Source organism: Haemorhous mexicanus, chromosome 28 (assembly GCF_027477595.1).
Source record: "Haemorhous mexicanus isolate bHaeMex1 chromosome 28, bHaeMex1.pri, whole genome shotgun sequence".
NCBI lineage: Eukaryota > Metazoa > Chordata > Aves > Passeriformes > Fringillidae > Haemorhous > Haemorhous mexicanus.
In genome coordinates, this window is record NC_082368.1 from 4,723,185 (window position 1) to 4,741,888 (window position 18,704).

An 18,704-nucleotide genomic window follows, 5' to 3' on the forward strand; every position below is an offset into this window, starting at 1 on the left:
GCCTTGTATTTATGATAACTGGCCTTTTATATATATATATATATATATAGAGATAGATAGATAGATAGATAGATAGATGTATGTTCAGTAATGAGCAGTTCTCTCATTTCCCCCTCTCATTTCCCCGGTTTTTTCTTTGGTCCAGAAGGGTCCCCCTGAGCCTCCTTTTCTCCAGGCTGAGCCCCTTTCCATCTCTCTCAGCTGCTCCTGGGGCTCCAAACCCTTCCCAGCTCTGTTCCCTTCCCTGCTCCAGCCCCTCAATATCTTCCCCAAAACTGACCCCAGGACTGGAGGTGCAGCAGTGCAAAAATTGACATTTTTAGAGATGTATATAGGGCCGCCTTCATCCCTTAGTTGTTAAATTTTTAAAAATCTCTTCTTGATGTAAACAAGACTAATGAAAAAATCTTCCATTAATTCTGAGATTAGGGGGATATGCAGAAATGGTCAAGGATATTTTCCAAATACAGCTCAAGTGTATCCAGAATAATTTAAAGCAGATGTACATAATAATGGGACAGATTCAGGTCACATGGAGCTAGGGAGGTTGTTAGATAAAACTCTGCAGTTATGTAATTGAAGATCAGGGTCCTAAATGGTATTTATTTCTGCCCTTCCATAAGTGCTTGCTTTTTGCACATGGCTGTTCTTTTTTTCATTCCTAATTCTAGAATTTTTGATTTTCTAAAGGTAAATCAGTCTCATGGTCAGGGAAATTTGGGGTGGATGCCTCTAAGGGAACTGTTACCCAGTTCTTGTTAGCCACTCACTGAAATAGATTTCAGCTGGTTTGAAAGTAAAAGTATGGCAATTAAACTAAAAATATTCTGTGGACTACATTGTTAATGTCTCCCAGGGGCACTGCCCTCCACCATTTATCTAGAGTTAGATGAGGGTGGCTATCAAACCAGTCACAGAATTACCAAATAAATCATGAAGAAATTTCATTTGCTGGTAAGCAATTGCAGCTGAAATATGTGGCAGCTTTCATATAGGAATTGAAAGGAGGTAACAGAAACACTGTTTGAAAATGACAATGTACAAAAAAAACATTGGACATTTTGAATGTTCTGGTTTCTTGAGAGGAGCAAACCTAATAACTCTGCTGTAAAATGATATATTTGATTTTCAAGGAATACTCTGAACATTTATGAGCACTTATGAACTCAATCTTGCTGCATGTGATGCCTACAGAGGTGTAGGAGTTAACCCCTTCAGAAATCCACAGGGTTTCTAGATAAGACATCTGAGAGAGCTGCCAGGCTCTGTGAAATTGCTCCTAAATGGCCTAAATCAGGTAAATTCCAGGGTGAATTGCAGGGAGCTGCTGACGTATTTAAAGTGGGTTGAATTTTTTGAAGGGAGGATCAGAGCTATTAAATTGCTTGACGAGCTCAAGTTGTATTTCTAATTTGCATTTTTACAGTTCAGTCAAAGAAAAAGTCATTAACTGAAAAAGAGGCAGAAGTAGATGGAAAGTATGGGGGTGTTCACAGCTGGGATCTGCTAAAATTGTTCAAAATAAAGAGAAGAAGGTATCTGTGTGAGCCTCAGGTAGCTCCACTTGCTGCAGCAGACCTCTCACTAGGGGTAAAAATGAGCCAAGACACAGACTCTCATTTGAGAGTTGAAGTGAGGAGTAAAATGTGGTTGCAGCACCAACTGGGTACCACCCAGGAGAAGGGAGAAAAAACCAGTTCTGGCCTTTCACTGAACTTAGGAAGAGAGTATGAGGTCTTACTGTCAGCCCTGAAAGGCAACATACAGCTTTTTTCCATAATACCCATTCACAGGCACTTGAGAGCTGTTCTGTCTGTTCTTTGACATTCAGTTAAATGATCCCACTTATTTTTCAAGACTTTAGGAGGGGATAATCCAGTACAATGGTGCTTTGCTTAAATTCAGAGTTATCTGTACTTTGAAAGCCAGGTTGTAATGAAATAATTGATAGTTCTGTATGAAATGTGGAAGGCTCACAGCTCCAGTGCTGTGGTTCAGCTGGTGAGACCTTGTGCCATGACCAACATCTGGCAGGGAATGAGCATGGAGTGGCAAGACAAGGCAGAAGAACCTTAAGCTGAAGGAGGTCAGAGTAAGATCAGATAAGAGGAAGAAATCATTCCCTGTGAGCCTGGTGAGGTGCTGGGCCAGGGTGCCCAGAGCAGCTGTGGCTGCCCCATCCCTGGGAGTGTCCCAGGACAGGGTGGATGGGGCTTGGAGCACCCTGGGATAGTGCAGTGTCCCTGCCCAGGGCAGGGGGTGGGACTGGAGGGGCTTTAAGGTCCTTCCCATGCCAAACCTTTCCATGATTCTGTGAATTACAGTCACAGACTGGTTTGGGTTGAAGGGATCTTGAAGATGTTGTGGTTCCAACAATGCCCTGCCATTGGGACTGCTGTCAAAGCACATAATTATTATCCTCTGTATCTTCAATGTACCTGTACAATGACTTGAGGCAAGATTGTAGTTTTCTGTATTTTACAGGTGAAAGCCAGGTTCGTGCCCCTTGGAGATGCTTAAAGGGTTGTTTAAAAGAAGTGGGGGGTTAAGGACAAAGTTAAACTCAACCTTCAGTGAGTGAAGTTTGGCTGGGAGTTGTTCCCAGCATTGAGCCAAAGGAAACTGGCTGTGCCCAGTGCACTCCTAAATCCTCCCAGGTGGGCAGTATAGAGGTAGATCCAGCTGTTCCTTTCTGCCCCAGATGTGCAAGTCAGCATAATTTGAATATTTTTAATATCATGGTTGTGAAGACAGAATGGGAATGCACAATAAGGAATGGCTTTTACCAAAAAAATCTACCTTTAAAAATGTAGTCTACCTTATAAAGAAAGAAATAACCTTGGAAATAAAAGTCCCTCTAGTTTTCATTTTACATAAATGTCTGTGTTCTGGCTTGGGCTCCTAGAGCCAGTAAATGCCCACAGATTGACTGTGGGTGGTCAGCAGATCCTCAAATTGGGCCATCCGTTTAAATTTGTCTCTCTGAGATCTCTGGGATTGGCGTCAGCGTTGGTTCAGGCAGTACAATGGGGATTCAGGAACTCAGCTCACATGGATCTGCTGCTTCATCCATTTTCATAGCAGTGAGGCCACACTGGAAGGAGAGCTCCAGATGCTCAGCTCCCAGAGCTGGTGGTGCTCAGGAATGCAGTCGTGGCTGCATGGGAGATGCTCCCGGGTTTTTAATTTGCAGTAGGGCAGATGAGACATCCAAAAATTGCTGTAAACTTCTGTGAAATTCATTAAATGTGAATTTCTGGAAGCAACTGGCTTAAATGTCCTGAGGTTTTGTACATATCCCAGGTTCCATGATTTGTGGGTTTCAGTTAGAGTTATCAAAAAGCAATATTTTATTTTAAGTAGCATCCTTTTACTGTTGCTGCAGGCTGAGTGCTGGAGGAGCCCAAAGCAGGACAGAGCTAGGAAATGGAGATGGGCTCTTTTCCAGATTGTACATTATCAGATGAATAATTAACTGTAGACTAATTGGAAATCCTAATTAGTCTCCTATAACTGCACTAAGCACAGTATTACTTCAGTGTAAAGGGGTAAGAACTTGACCTTCAGACTTTGACCCTGGTGTTGGTGTGAGCAGGAAGGAACTTGACTTTCAGAACCCAAATTACATGTGTGATACTACAAGTCAAAAACCTCCACAGGTTTTTGTTCCTCCTTTTTTGTTATAAAATTCAAAGTGTACAGAAATGCCAGGATACATGCCAGCCCTTTTCCCAGTGTGCATTGCTAGCTAGAAGCTTGTCTGTGCTGCTTTCCCTACAGGTGGTGGAAAAAAAAATTGAAAAATCATTAGGAATGTTGGGTTTGGCCTGTTTTGCAGACTTGATGGGGAATTTGTGGCGTGGCCCTTAGGGGGAGTGCAGAAAGTGAGTTGAGTTTGGAGAGACTTGATTTCTGTGTGACCATGAGTGTGTTGGGGACAGCAGGTGACAGTGGAAGTTGCACTTCCACAAATGTATTTTCTGTCCTGGTCTTTCCTGTTAACTGCTCAGTAGCACAAGTTGGTTGCTCTGCAGCTCGTGGAGCACCTTCCAAATGGCTTTTGTGGCCTTGTCCTCTCTGTGAGAAACAGAGGGAAGAGAGCAAACATTCTTCTCCAATGCTGGTCCAGAAAATCTTCTTCCCTGGTAGCTCTGGTGCTTCTGCTACAGGGACAAATACCTAGGTGTGCTTCCATGGGAGGTGCTGAGAAAATAACGAGCAGTGAGAGGAGCAGCAACAGGTAACATTGGAGAAAACTTACATCTGTGGTACATGACCTAAAATTAATGACCAGCACGGAGTGGTAAAACAGACCTGAATAACGTGAATAACCTGAAAACCCGGATATGAGGGCACACAACAGGTGCTGTGTCAGTAAAACCACTGAGCAGCAGCCAGAAGTAACCAATTCCTGTCTGAATCTGGTTTTCTTGTGTTTAGGTGATACTGAGCAGGAGCTGGGACCCCCTCCATCCGTAGATGAGGCAGCGAACACACTCATGACTCGCCTGGGCTTCCTCCTCGGAGAGAAAGTCACGGAGGTTCAGCCAGGGCCCCAGTACAGCATGGAGGTGCAGGACGAGAACCAGGTATGGCCCCCTCCCCCTGATCCCCTGTGGCATGGGTTGGGATCACCGTGGAGTTTGGGAGAGGGTGGTTCTGCTCTGATTCCATGGCAAGCAGGTGTCTCAGTGTAACAATGAAATAATGGTGCTGAGGTTGTAGCTCCTCATCTCACGGTGACTCATCCTCCCTGAACAGCAGGCCATGGTTCAGGGATCAGCCATGTGAGACAGCTTCTGTTGTTTTTCTGCAAATGTAGGAGTGGGCAGTGTTTCTAATCAGATTATAGTGACCAAAATAATCTGTACTTGCCTGGCGTCTTCTCTGTGATATTTCAGAAGTGCTTCAGTAGTGTTACATAAAGACTTACAGTCTCTGCAGAAGGGAGAGGGAAATAGTAATAGCCTGATTTCACAGATAGCCATGGTTCTTGCTCATGTTTGCCCAACAAGGTGATTTCATGCTTGAAAACAGATAAAGAAGGCAAATCATAAAATCTTTATTGTGGTGGAGCTTGTAAAACTCCTGGCTGGCTGGAAAGCTTTGGGCTATGATACAGGTTTTGTAGAAACTGCCTGAGCTTGAGTTTCTCCCTCCTTTTCCTCAGGTATGGACAATTAGCAGTTTTGCTGAGTGAAAATAGGAGGCCTTTCCTCCCCACCCCTTTTTGCATTTAAATTGACAGATGGCTAATCCAGTATGTAGCAGAAGAGCACAAAACTCATCAACCACTTCCAATTCTCTGTTCCTTTAATTGTCATTGGATGACTCTGCATGAGTCACTCAGATATTTAACATAAATGTAATTCAGAGAACCTGAATTCCTTAAAAAGAGAGTCAGTGAGAAGTGGCCTGTCCTCAGCACAGAACAGACCTGCTGGAGCAAGTCCAGAGGAGGCCCTGGAGGTGGTCCAAGTGCTGGAGCCTCTCTGCTCTGGAGCCAGGCTGGGAGAGCTGGGAATGTTCAGGCTGGAGAACAGAAGGCTCCAGGGAGACCTTAGAGCCCCCTCCAGGGCCTGAAGGGGCTCCAGGAGAGCTGGAGAGGGAGGTTGGACAAGGCCTGGAGGGACATGCATGGCTCACTTCCAGAGGGCAGGGTTGGATGGGATATTGGGAAGGAATTCCTCTGTGTGGGGTGGGCAGGCCCTGGCACAGGTGCCCAGAGAAGCTGTGGCTGCCCTGGATCCCTGGCAGTGTCCCAGGGCCAGGCTGGGTTGACTGACTGACACAATGCATTTTTGATCTCCTGCATGAGCTGGTTTGATTGAGAGCCAAGAAATGTGATTTTGTAAAATTTTTGCCTTTAAAACATATGTTAGACTTTTAAGACTTCCCATTCAGTTTCTTCAAGCAAGTTGTGGATTTAGAATGGACTGTACTATACATTGGGCTAGAAAATGTCCTTTTAACAGGCTCCTATTTCAACTAAATACTTCAAAGCCAAGCAGAGCTTTCTACTATAAATGGTTCCTTTTGTTGTTACCTTTTGACAGAAATTAAAATCCAGTCTTTCCTCTAAAGCCAAAGATGTCTTTGGAGAATAAATAAAAGAAAAAATCTAAAGAGAAATAGCAGACTTGTCCTCTAAACTAGATTGGTATCTTGGGCTGTGTGCTAATTTTTGCATGAAAAAGTTTTCCAGGCCCTTTGAATGCCATTCATGTTCAGGAGAAGATAAAGAGAGGCTGGTTCCTCAATTACCAAGTTAATTTTTTCCTTCCTTTGTAAGTGTCTCCTGATGTCAGCACTTGCCTTGAATCCTGGAATACTCAGGGTTGGAAGTGACCTCGCGAGGTCAGCCCATCCATGCACCACCTCTGGAGGCAGGGCTGGCTTCAGGGAGGGATTGGGGTTCTCAGGGCCCATCCAGACAGGGTTTGGTGGAGATCAGTGGCTCCTGACAGCCTCTGGTGGTTCTCAGGCCCCATCCAGGCAGGGTTTGCTGGAGATCAGTGGCTCTCCTGACAGCCTCTGGTGGTCCTCACCAGCTGTGGTTCTCAGGGCCCATCTAGGCAGGGTTTGGTGGAGATCAGTGGCTCCTGACAGCCTCTCCTGGGGCTCAGGGCTCATCCAGGCAGGGTGTGGTGGAGATCAGTGGCTCTCCTGACAGCCTCTGGTGGTTCTCAGGGCCCATCCAGGCAGGGTTTGCTCTCCTGACAGCCTCTGGTGGTTCTCAGGGCTCATCCAGGCAGGGTTTGCTGTCCTAACAGCCTCTCATGGGGCTCAGGGCTCATCCAGGCAGGGTGTGGTGGAGATCAGTGGCTCTCCTGACAGCCTCTGGTGGGGCTCAGGGCCCATCTAGGCACGGTTTGATGGAGATCAGTGACTCTCCTGACAGCCTCTCGTGGTTCTCAGGGCCCATCCAGGCAGGGTTTGATGGAGATCAGTGGCTCCTGACAGCCTCTGGTAGGGCTCAGGGCTCATTTAGGCAGGGTTTGGTGGAGATCAGTGGCTCCTGACAGCCTCTGGTGGTTCTCAGGGCCCATCCAGGCAGGGTTTGCTCTCCTGACAGCCTCTGGTGGGGCTCAGGGCTCATCCAGGCAGGGTTTGGTGGAGATCAGTGGCTCTCCTGACAGCCTCTGGTGGGCCTCACCAACCATGGTTCTCAGGGCTCATCCAGGCAGGGTGTGGTGGAGATCAGTGGCTCTCCTGACAGCCTCTGGTGGTTCTCAGGGCTCATCCAGGCAGGGTGTGGTGGAGATCAGTGGCTCCTGACAGCCTCTGGTGGGGCTCACCAGCCAGGGTTCTCAGGGCTCATCCAGGCAGGGTTGGAAGATCTCCACTGATGGAGATCAGTGGCTCTCCTGACAGCCTCCTGTGGGGCTCACCAACTTTAACTGTGAAAAACATTATTCTTCTACCTGGTAGAAAATATCCTGGGTGGAAGCTGTGACTGTAGCTCCTTTCCCTTTCTGAGAGGAGTGTGGTTGTGTCTCCTCTCCAGGCCCTGCAGACAGGGGAGGGGTGCAGCTATCCTTGGATGCAGTGTACCTGTCCTTTCTGTAGGCTGCATGAACCTTGCCAGTCAGCCTCTCCACCTCAGCCCCAGCCATCTCACACTTTTGGGGCTCTCCTCTGACTCTGCCATCTCCCACTGGCTGTCTCAGCAAACAAACCCTGGCCAAGCTAAAGCTGCTTCTGAATTGCAGCAAATTTTGGTAAAACCTCTCCAGATCTCCATCCCACACTGAGTTTCTTTCACTGCCTTACTTCCAATCATGTTGAAAATCACCCAATGAGACGTTTGTGGGATTTGCATTCATTAAATTAATTCTTCTATTAGCCATTGATTGATTAAATTCTGATTGAGACTTTGACCAGTAATTTGCACTTGAATCTAAAAATTAGAACAATTTTTTGGGTTTTAATGTGTTAATTTACATGAGCTCAGCAAAGAAAACGTTCTTTGTGTCAAAAGCTGCTGCTTGTTATTCCAGCCATGCTTTGCCTTCTCGGATGAGACAATGATTATTTGCCATCTCACCAGTGCTTAGGCTGAAAGGAAGATAAGGAATTGGCACTGGAACTGCCCAATCTGTGCATCTCTACGCTGCCTTTCCCCCCAGTTGCCTTATTTTATATCCAAGGATATATTCTCTAATCCAGACTGTAATAAAATAGAATGTTTTCTTTGCTTTTAATCGTGATTTCCTTAACGGGAGATCCCAAATGCTGAGGATTAAATCCTTTTTCTCCTACTTTTTGGGAAATTCTTTCCGACTGTATTGTCTGCCAGAGCAGCACAAAGGACACTGAGGTTCTGGCAGAACAGAGTGATTTTTCAAAGTTCAGTGAAAATGTGACAGATGAAACAGCAGCAATAATAATACAGAATGTTCTGTCAATGGAAATTTATATTTAAAACTCACACAGAGGAACATTTTTCTATATCAATACAAAAATAAAACATGTCAATCAATGCCAAGTGATATACTGTGTTATTTCATAAATTCCAGTTGCAAGGAGCTTGTTCTTTAGGAGCTGCATTGATAACACAGCAAATAAAGGAACTTTTATCCCTTCTGGCATTTCATGAAACAATAGTTTTATCAGCTGGGGGGAAGATAAGTGTACCATCCTTGCACTGAATTTTAATTTGCTTTAACGTGCAATGATTTCTATGTTTTAAAGTTAGTGGATGTTATTTTGTACTGAGATAAGTTTCAGTGGGGATTTGTTTAAAATGACAGTTAAAACAAAAAAAACTCCACCATAAAGAATTCATAATAGCAATAAAGCTTTACATTCTTGAAGATCCCATTTGTAAGCTGATCAAATGGGGTTTACTTTAAGTAGGATGGAGAGAGGAGAGTTGCTTTGCTTGTCCCAGGTACTTCAGCAGAGATGGCCATGTGCTGGAGCCATCATGTACCCTGCTGGTATTTCAGAATCACTGCATCATTAAGGTTGGAAAAGACCTGCAGGAAAATCAAGTCCAGCCTTTGAACCCCACCATGTCACAAAGTGGATAATCAAGTCCAGCCTTTGAACCCCACCATGTCACAAAGTGCCACATCTGCTTGTAGTTTGAAGGCTTCCAGGGATAGTGACTCCACCACTGCCTTGGGCAGCCTGTTCCATGCCTGACCACTCCAAAATTTTTCCCTAATATCCAGCCTGAACTCCCCTGGCCCCACTCCAGGCAATTTCCCCTTATCCTGATGCATGTTGCTTGGAAGAAGAGACCAACCCTGATGGATACCACAGGGAAATTAGAAATGAACACAGAAATACTCACAGAGTTCATTTTCTGCTGTGTTGGGATGTCTGTGTGAATACACAAACCTGCCAGCAGAGCTGTGACAGTGGCCCTGTGTCCCTGGTTTGCTGATGCACTGATCCATGGTGGGGATAATCTGTGATTGGGCTGAGATCAATTCTGACATGAGAGCAGAGCTGTGGGGTGGCCAGGGGGCTGCTCCATCCCCCCTGCCAGGGATGCTCTGTGCTGCCTCCAGCACCAGGGCATAACTGAGAAAATCCTCTCTGAGTAAGGATTTTTCCAAAACCCATGGGGATACTTGGCCAAAGTAGTTTTTTTCCTGGTGGCTTCACGTGGCAGCTGCCATTATGGTGTCCTAATGTAAAACATCATGTTTGACTTAAAAATGGCCCTCACAGACATTTTTAAAGTTTCAAATATGGAATAGGGAGGAGGAAAAAAATAACAGGTCAAGCCTGTTCTGCAGTTTGCTTTCTGTGTCACAGAGAAGGGGATACAAAGCCACACAATTACATGGGGATGCTCCCACAGAATAAAAGAAATCTCACTGAATCAGATTCCAGATGGGGAATGAAGCTCTGCTGTTCCTTCCTTGGGACCAGGCTCATTGTGCCAACAGCAGCAGTGCAGAGAACCTGCTGTGCTCTGCTCTGTCCCCTGAGCCAGGGAGAGTGGGGTCACCTCCCTCTGCAGAGCCCTAAAGATGGACTCAAGGGAGGATGGTATGCTGAAACTCCCATTTTTTAGTGCTTGCTTTTGGCCCATCCTCGAGGGGAGAAGGACTGACCCTCCTGAGGGTGAGGCTCCTCCAGTGCCCACCCTGTGAGGGGGTGCCTGTTCTGGCACTCAGTCCTGTGCAAGGAAAGTGTTGGAATTGCCTGTTAATTAAAAAACAAAAGCTCTGAAGTCCAGTGTAAGGGTGATGAAGTTGGTGTGTTCAGTACACAAAAGGTCACCTGTCCCTGCACAGCAGCTTTGTCCCCTGCAGATGCTCCAGGATGTGCCTTCAGCAGGGAGAAGCTTTTTCCAGAGCAGCTTCTGTATCCAGTAGCCTGCAGTTAAAACAAGGGCTCTGCCATGTATCAATCTGAATTCAAGAATGATTCTGGATTTTTAATAAATCCATCTCCCTGCACAGGATCAGATGGATAAACTCCTCCAGGTTCCTTGCACACAGTGTCCTGTAGGGTCTTACCAAAAATCACCTTTAAAACAGCATCTTCTTTTTGCTCCTTTATTTTCCATATTATTGAGGGTGTTCCTCCAGGATAAACTCCTCCAAGTTCCTTGCACACAGTGTCCTGTAGGGTCTTACCAAAAATCACCTTTAAAACAGCATCTTCTTTTTGCTGCTTTATTTTCCATATTATTTGGGGCTTGTTTCAACTTTCTCTGGTGGGAAAAGCGTGCCTGGGCAGGGAAGGGCCATCTGGTATCTAGATAAAGGATCTCTGTTGTTTTCCTGGAATGGAGGAAACATTTATAGAGCAAAATAAAAACTGCAGCCCCACAAGGATTCTGAGCAGATGGAAGTGGCCCAGAGGTCTTTGTGGGATTTCCTGGATATGGTGATTGTAACTGTAAGTAAAGGTGAGATCACACTGTGTGTTTCCCACCCCAGAGCTCTCCACTTAAACAGAAGCACCAAATTTACCTTTCTGTCACAGTTTTTGCTTATTTGTGCTTTTTTCTTTTAAGCTTCCAGTTCAGTGCTAACAAAACGACCAAAACTCCTGATCAAGTATGGGATCAGGCTTTTGATAAATACCACTATTTACATTTCCTGTGGCTCCTGTTGAGCACGGAGGCTGGGATCTCTGAAGCGTGAAGGAGAAAACGAGCCCAGTGTCTGCCCCAGGTGGGGGGTGGCCCAGCGGATGTTTTCATTTCAAACTTTGAAATAAAGCACTTCTTAACCTCACCAGACAAAGCAAATCCTCAAGTGTGAGCTAGAGAAAGCCTTCCCCCCTGGCAGTGCCCGTGGTGAGTGATGTGTTCCTGCTGTTTGGTTTTGCAGAGCTCAGCGGTGACGCAGCGCATCAGCCCCTGCTCCACCCTGACCAGCAGCACGGCCTCGCCACCAGCCAGCAGCCCCTGCTCCACCCTGCCCCCTGTCAGTGCCACTGTCACAGCCAAGGACTGCACCTATGGGGCTGTCACCAGCCCCACATCCACGCTGGAGAGCAGAGACAGCGGCATCATCGGTGAGTGCTCTTCCTCTTCCTCCTCCTCCTCGCCAAGGGATCCTAAAGCCCATCCAGTGCCACCCCCTGCCACGGGCAGGGACACCTCCCACTGCCCCAGGTGAAGTCGTGTCCAGCCTGGCCTTGGGCACTGCCAGGGATCCAGGGGCAGCCCCAGCTGCTCTGGGCACCTGTGCCAGGGCCTGCCCACCCTCCCAGGGAGCAATCCCTTCCCAGTATCCCATCCATCCCTGCCCTCTGGCAGTGGGAGCCATTCCCCCTTGTCCTGTCTCTCCAGGCCTTTGTCCAACCTCCCTCTCCAGCTCTCCTGGAGCCCCTTTAGACACCAGAAGGGGCTCTGAGGTCTCCCTGGAGCCTTCTCCAGTCTGAAAAACCCCTGCTCTCCCAGCCTGGCTCCAGAGCAGAGGGATTCCAGGCATGTCATCAACTCAGTGACCTGCTCTGGACCCACCCCAGCTGTGTCATGGGGACCCCAGGGCTGGATGCTGTGCTCTGTTTAGATAATATTATTTATCTGTGATTGCTCATTAGGGGAAAGGTTTTTTATTCAGGTTTATTATTCAGGTTTATACTGCAGTGACCAAGGTGATCTGTACCCCTCCATCTTCCATTCCTCATAGGTAAAATTCATAGTAGTTGGTGAAAATTGGGATGTATGAAGTTGGTAACTTTGCATCAATTAATTTACTTTTGGAAATTGTTTAAGTGGTACAAGAGGGAGCCTTGGGCAGGAGCTGAACTAAATTATCACAAATTTCAGTGAATTTCTGTAGGTGCTGTAGCAGGTTTTTCATTTGAGTGATCTGTGGGTTGCAGGTGTAAAGAATCTGGAGAAAATATACACAGATTAATTTTGTTCAGTAACTGTACAGGCATAATGGGAAAACATTAATGTTTATATGATATCAAACAGGGTGATTGTCACTTGGGTGTCTTTGCCACATGTTCTAGATTGAGTATTTCCCCAATTTAAGAAGATTTTATTTTGCTAACAATTTCTGTAGTGTTAAAAAAAAAAAAGAAGAGAAAGGCAGGTTGATAATTGAGGGAGGTTAGTTGCACTAGTGGTTAACATTTTGCTTGGCTGATCAGGGAATCTGGGCTTAGTTCAGCTCCTGGATGCCACAGCAACCCTTGCAGCACTTCTGCCTGCGTGATCTTAAAATGCAAATGGGTGAGCTATTCTGAGCTGTGTGCTGAAGTAGGTTAATGAATCCTGGCAAAGTCACTGCAGGATCCCACCCCCTCACTTCCCTGCTCACCAGATCCCACCCTCAGAGCTGCACCTTCTCCCACATCCAGCCCCAGAGCTGGGCTGGGCTGGAGGGTCACAGTGAGTGCAGGTGGGTGTTGGATCCCAGCTGGGTCCTGCCTCTGCCCAAGCTGTCCCTGGGTTCTAAGAGCTGAGCAAAGGTTGAAAGGATAAAAAAAACTTACAAGGTCTGGATCCTCAAATTCAGATATTCTTTATTTGTAAAAGAAAAGCAGTGGGGAAGGGGGAGAAGGTGAGACAAGAGCAGAGGTAGGAGCAAGTCAGCCCTTTCTCCTGGATGCCACGAGATCCTTTCCATGTAAAACAGCATGGCTGGTGACAATCCTGACCTGACTGTAACCTCTGAGTAGCTTCCAGGATTTTTTGGCTCTCACTATGTAAAAGCAGCCAACTGTTAATGTTCAAAAATCTGCTACTGAAAAGAAAACTGGTCAAAGAATCATGTGCTGCTCTGAGGGAACTTTGCACCTCCCAGCCCCTCCAGTGTGAGCATGGAAACTTTGCTGCTGGAATGCAGCAGAGTACAGGAAAACCTCCACCAGACTTAGAAATCCTTTGAAATAACCAGCAAACTTTTCTTGCCAGAATGCAAAGCTGATCCAAGTGATGTCCAGGCAGCACTTTCCATCATTAGCAGCAGTCTCCTAAGGAATGGTTGTTTTCCATGTGGCACCTTCCTGTAGAAGGGTGTTCAAGTTGAAATGGGGCCACACTTTTTGCCTGAGATGATGTCATGGTTTGAGCCTGGTGCAATGCCAGTGCCCCCCATGAAAATACTTCTTCCCTGGTGTCTGCTGTGAGATGGGATCAGAAACAGAGCAAAGCAGGTCCAGCTTAGGAATAAAAGGGAAAAACTTTATTAACCTACAACTATAAAAGAAACACACAAAACTCAGGATAAAAACCTTCCAAAAACATTCCTCCTCCCCCCCCACCAAATTTCCAATCCATCCACCCTCAGATCACCAACTCTCAGTCCAGCACCACCCTTCAGATCATCAATTCTCAGTTCATCAAGGAGAGAGGAGTCCCTCTTGCAGCACAGGCTTCCCCAGGAATCACAGTTGAACCCTCTTGTGTTTCCTTCTTGCTGGGTGGAGACATTGCTGTGATCTTGTTGATGAGCTCAGAGGGCAGGGCAGCTCTGATCTCTCTCCCAAGAGTTTCCCCCAGGAGTTCTCAGCTTTTAACCCCCTGTGATCTCAGAGGTGTATCCACGTCCTCAGTGGCCACACCAGGTGCCAATATTCAAATCTGAGCACCTATTGGTTTGACCACAGCATCCCCAAAAACTCACTTGCTCTCAAAAACTCACTTCCTGATCTGCCCTCTGCTCCCTGCTGCAGTGTCAGGGATCATCCTGTGCAGGGACACGGGCAGGAGGGGAAAGCAGCTTCAAAGTGACAGTGGAAATCCTCTGGCCCTGCTGCTGGGGTGAAGTGCACAGGTCTGGCACTCTATGGATGTCTTCACTTAGATTTTGTGGATTTATTTGATGGCAAATAATATATAAAGGAGCCTTATTCCCTCCTGGGAATCCCTGGCTTGTAGCTTCTTCCAGTTACTCTTTTTTTGCTATTTTTTTTCCTTTTATTCCTAAGCTTTCATCAAGATACTGCCTTCTACAGATGTATGTGATTTTGGGTTAAAAATAGGTTTGTTAATAAATTTCTCCAAGTGCCTGCTAAACAAAATAGATGCTGCTCTGCAGAATAGATGCTGCTGACAATGAAACAAGATGGATTTGTTTCCAACTTCATCTGCTGGGAAAAGGGAACAAAGCTCAAAAGGCACATCAAGATAAATTTAACTCAGGTTAAATATTTTTGTGATCTTACAGTTAAAGCATTTGAATTCTGACATTCTCATCAGTATTATGAAATGCTCTGTTAATAATGAATAACATTTCTGAGAATTACAGATCTTTTTTTGAATCTCAGTGGTTTCTAGTTGGGCTCATTCCCCAAAGAGAGTTGGGGAATGATCATTAAGGCTGCTACCTCTGTAGAGTTGGGACCTTTGTAACAGATTTCTTTCATGTTTACAGTACTGGAGTGTGCTTTACAACATTAATTACCTTGTTTCTGCAAGTAATAATTGCAGTTTCTAAACAGAAACTTTGTTCTGTCTCCCAGTGTTTGCAGGGAGCTGGGCCCAGGAGGTGGGGGGGTCTCGTTCTGTTTTACCCAGACCTTGCATTTCTAGCCTGAGTAGCAGCCAGGATAGAGCCCTGCAAGGCAGTCAGCCCATTTGTCATCCCATTCTTTATCCCATTCCTCATCCTGCTTGTCAGGTGGTGCAGCAGGGAATTCAGATTTAGCACAGGATGGATTTGGGGTCAGGTGATGCTACTGTCGAGGTATTTTTCATTTTGTTTTAAGACCCTTTGCGTGCTCACCATGATTTATAACTCCCCCAGGCCTGACACAGAAATGGCTTTACCTGTTTAATGCCTGTCTATTTGTGGGATTGTTTATGTGAATTAAGCCAGTAATCTTCATTTTCTTTTTCTCCTGTTTGAGACCAGAAGTTAAACATCCAGCCAGTGGTGTGGATTTTGGCCTCAAGCCTTGAGCAGGACACACCTCGGGGGTTTTGGGATTGGGTTTTGTTGTGTGGAGATGCCATAAACTCACTGCCTGGTGGTGTCCAGCAGGGAATAATGTTCTAAAGGTGCCCCAAGGTTGTTGTGGCACAGACAGTGTGTGACTGCACGAGGCTGCTGCCTGCCCTTGGGAACCGTTTGGACTTCCACTTTCTGCCTGCCAAGTTTTTCTGTTTGGCAGCTGGAGTGGTCTGGGGTGATGTGACTATATTTAGGTGTATCCTTCTGTGGCTGAGTTTATGGAGGCTTATGTAGATTAGGGTAAAAAATTTATTTCACTCCTTGCCAGCTTGTACGTGTTAGCTGGGACATCTCTAATGGAATGAGGCAAGAGGTGCTGAAGTGAAATGAGGTTAATTCAGGCTGGGTTTGGAGCTCGTTGCAGAGCAGCATATGAAAGGTCATTGCTTTGCTGCAGTTATTTCTGTAAATCAACAAAATCCCTGTTTCTTACTTGAGGCACTATAAATCTTTACATCTAATTAATGATACAGCTGTTGGTCATTGTCACGTGGGACCTGCACAAACTGCTTCTCCCACATTTACAGCTGGAAGGTGAATGTAAGGGTTGATGTTTTCCAGGCATGGTCTTTGCCTCAAGGAGAATTGGATGGGATGGTAAAAATTCCCTTGTGTGTTTGACTAGAGACACATTCAGTTGAAAACCTCCCAGGGCATAGGCCAGCTTGCAGCTAAGTGAGAAATAATATTTGTGGCCTGTAAATAGACAGAACTGTCTTGAGACGTGGAGTGCTGTTTGTAGTGCTGAGGTGCTGTCTGGAGGGGGCTGCTGCTGCTTCAGTGCAGCTCTGTGATTTCCCCAAAGAAATTAAAATATTTCACCCATGTTATTTGCAAAAAGTTCCAATCAGAACTTTAGTTTCCAAGGGAAACAAGCCACGTTGGAAAAAGGAAAGTTTGACAGAGGAAACACAGGAGTAAATCTTCAGTGCTCAAAGCAGGGTGGGATTGTGGAGTGACTGCATCTCTTCTGGAGTGTGTTCCCTCCTGGCACCACAGTCCATGTGCCTGCAAAGCTGCTTGAAGCTGGTGCAGGTGGTGCTGTGGGTGGGTTGGGGTCATGGGGACTGAGAGATTCAGCAAATCCCAGAAAAAAGCTGCAGACAGGATTGCAGACAGGCACTGCCCTGCCTGCACACTCACCCCGGGGGCTTTCCATGGGATAGCATTCACTGTGTCTTTTCCAGCACTCACATGATCTGGATGCCTCAAATTCTGTCAGTGAGACTGCACCAGTGGAGACTGGAGACCCAGCTCTGTATCTATAAATACACAATCTATATGCACACACACATAAATCTGTATTTATGTCCCTGTGGTGTTACTTGGGTGCTGTAGAGAACCTCAGCTGTTTGTGCCTGTCAGGTTTCTCTTGCTCTGTGTGTGACTCACACACTGTCCCATCCTTCTCCTTGTTTGCTCCCAGCTCACCAGCACACACTGTGGTCAGCATGATCTGATGGAGCAGGACCCAGGCATGGCCAAGTTCTGATTTTATTTTCACCAGGGTTGTGCTTTTGGTCTGGATTTAGTAATTGAAGAGCCTCAAGTGTTCTTCTATAGCCTCTGGTGCCCCTGTGGCACCCCCAGCGTGTCCCACCTGTCCCTTGGAGACTGGGCTTGAAGGATCTGCCTCTCTGCAGGTGGCTCAAGGCAAAAATTCCTGCTCTTTGATAGATTTGAGTTCATCAGTTGATCTCTTCTCAGTTTAGAGCACGCTGTCAGTTCAAAGTTGCATTTTTTTTTGAGCTTTTGATTAATGAGGCATCCTTGTGTTTAAAAATCATAGAAATATAGGGTGGTTTGTGTTGGAAGGGACCTTTAAGGACCAGTTAATTCCAGTCCCCTTGCACTGTCCCCAGATACCACATCCACATGTTTTTTTAATGTTTCCAGGGATGGTTATTCCATCACTGGCCTGGACAGCCTGTTCCAGGACTTCACCACCCTTTCAGGGAAGAAATTTTCCCTAAAGTCCAACCTTCACCTTCCTTGGTGCAACTTGAGGCTGTTTTCTCTCATCCTGTCAGAATGGAATGGGATGGGATGGGATGGGATGGGATGGGATGGGATGGGATGGGATGGGATGGGATGGGATGGGATGGGATGGAATGGAAAAAAAAGGAATGAGAGTGGGATAAAATGGGGTGGGATGGAATGGAATGGGATGGGATGGGATGGGATGGAAAGGAATGGAAAAAAAGGGAATGGAATGGAATGGAATGGAATGGAATGGAATGGAATGGAATGGAATGGAATGGAATGGAATGGAATGGAATGGAATGGAAAAGAAGGGAATGGGAATGGGATGGGATGGAATGGGATGGAATGGAATGGAATGGAATGGGATGGGATGGGATGGGATGGGATGGAAAAAGAGGGAATGGGAATGGAATAAAATGGGGTGGGATGGAATGGAATGGAATGGAAAGGAAAGGAAAGGAATGGAACAAAAGGGAATGGGAATGGGATAAAATGGGGTGGGATGGAATGGAATGGAATGGAATGGAATGGAATAGAAAAGAAGGGAATGGGAATGGGGATGGAATGGAATGGGATGGAATGGAATGGAATGGAATGGAATGGAATGGAATGGAATGGAATGGAATGGAATGGAATGGAATGGAAAAGAAGGAAATGGAATGGGATGGAATGGAATGGAATAGAATAGGATGGAATAGACTAGACTAGACTAGACTATTTCAGTGTGAAGGCACCTACAATGACCACCTGATCCAACTCCCTGACTATTTCAGGGCTGCCCAAATCTTTGCACTTTCATTGTATTTATCTGCCAATCTGGTGTTCACAGCTTTTCTCCCCTGAACATCACTCTGCATCTTAGTAGTTGTAGGTAATGTAAATTTTCTGAAATTATCTTCCTGAAATTTGCTTTCTCCAGTTGTCTCAGTGAAGGTGTAGTGTCTGAGCAGCCCTGGGGGTCCCACTATGGGAGATGTGCTCAGCATGTCAGTTCATGTTGCTGACTCACAGCTAACCTGATGCTTTTGCTTTTTAACTGAAGTTTAAATTATTTTGGTTTAAAATAGCTCCTAGAAGAGATTAAATCCATAGAGCCATCACTTCAGCATGTGTAGCAGCACTTAGATCATCCAGGGCTGTTCAGCAGGTAAATTAATCCACAGGGAACAGTCCTAAATATCTCCTTCAATGATGAGTTTGCACATAAAACAGCTTTAGTGTAAACCAGAGAAAATTATGTTTAGAATGAACACAAATTGTTGATTAGAAAAAGGGGCAGCAGGACTTAATAGCTCTTTTTTCTTTTTTGTTGTTTCACTTAAAGAAAACTGA

At 45.9% G+C, this 18,704-nt stretch overlaps 1 protein-coding gene across 7 annotated transcripts in view; it reads left to right on the forward strand.

The window, feature by feature from the left end:
- TANC2 (tetratricopeptide repeat, ankyrin repeat and coiled-coil containing 2) overlaps positions 1–18,704 on the forward strand; it is a 163,573-nt gene that overhangs the window by 81,871 nt on the left and 62,998 nt on the right. For all 7 annotated transcript variants that reach the window (XM_059868979.1, XM_059868982.1, XM_059868984.1 and 4 more), the window contains 2 exons: positions 4,441–4,589; positions 11,304–11,490. In XM_059868979.1, the coding sequence (XP_059724962.1) occupies positions 4,441–4,589; positions 11,304–11,490 (336 nt within the window). The remainder of the gene's footprint in view (positions 1–4,440; positions 4,590–11,303; positions 11,491–18,704) is intronic.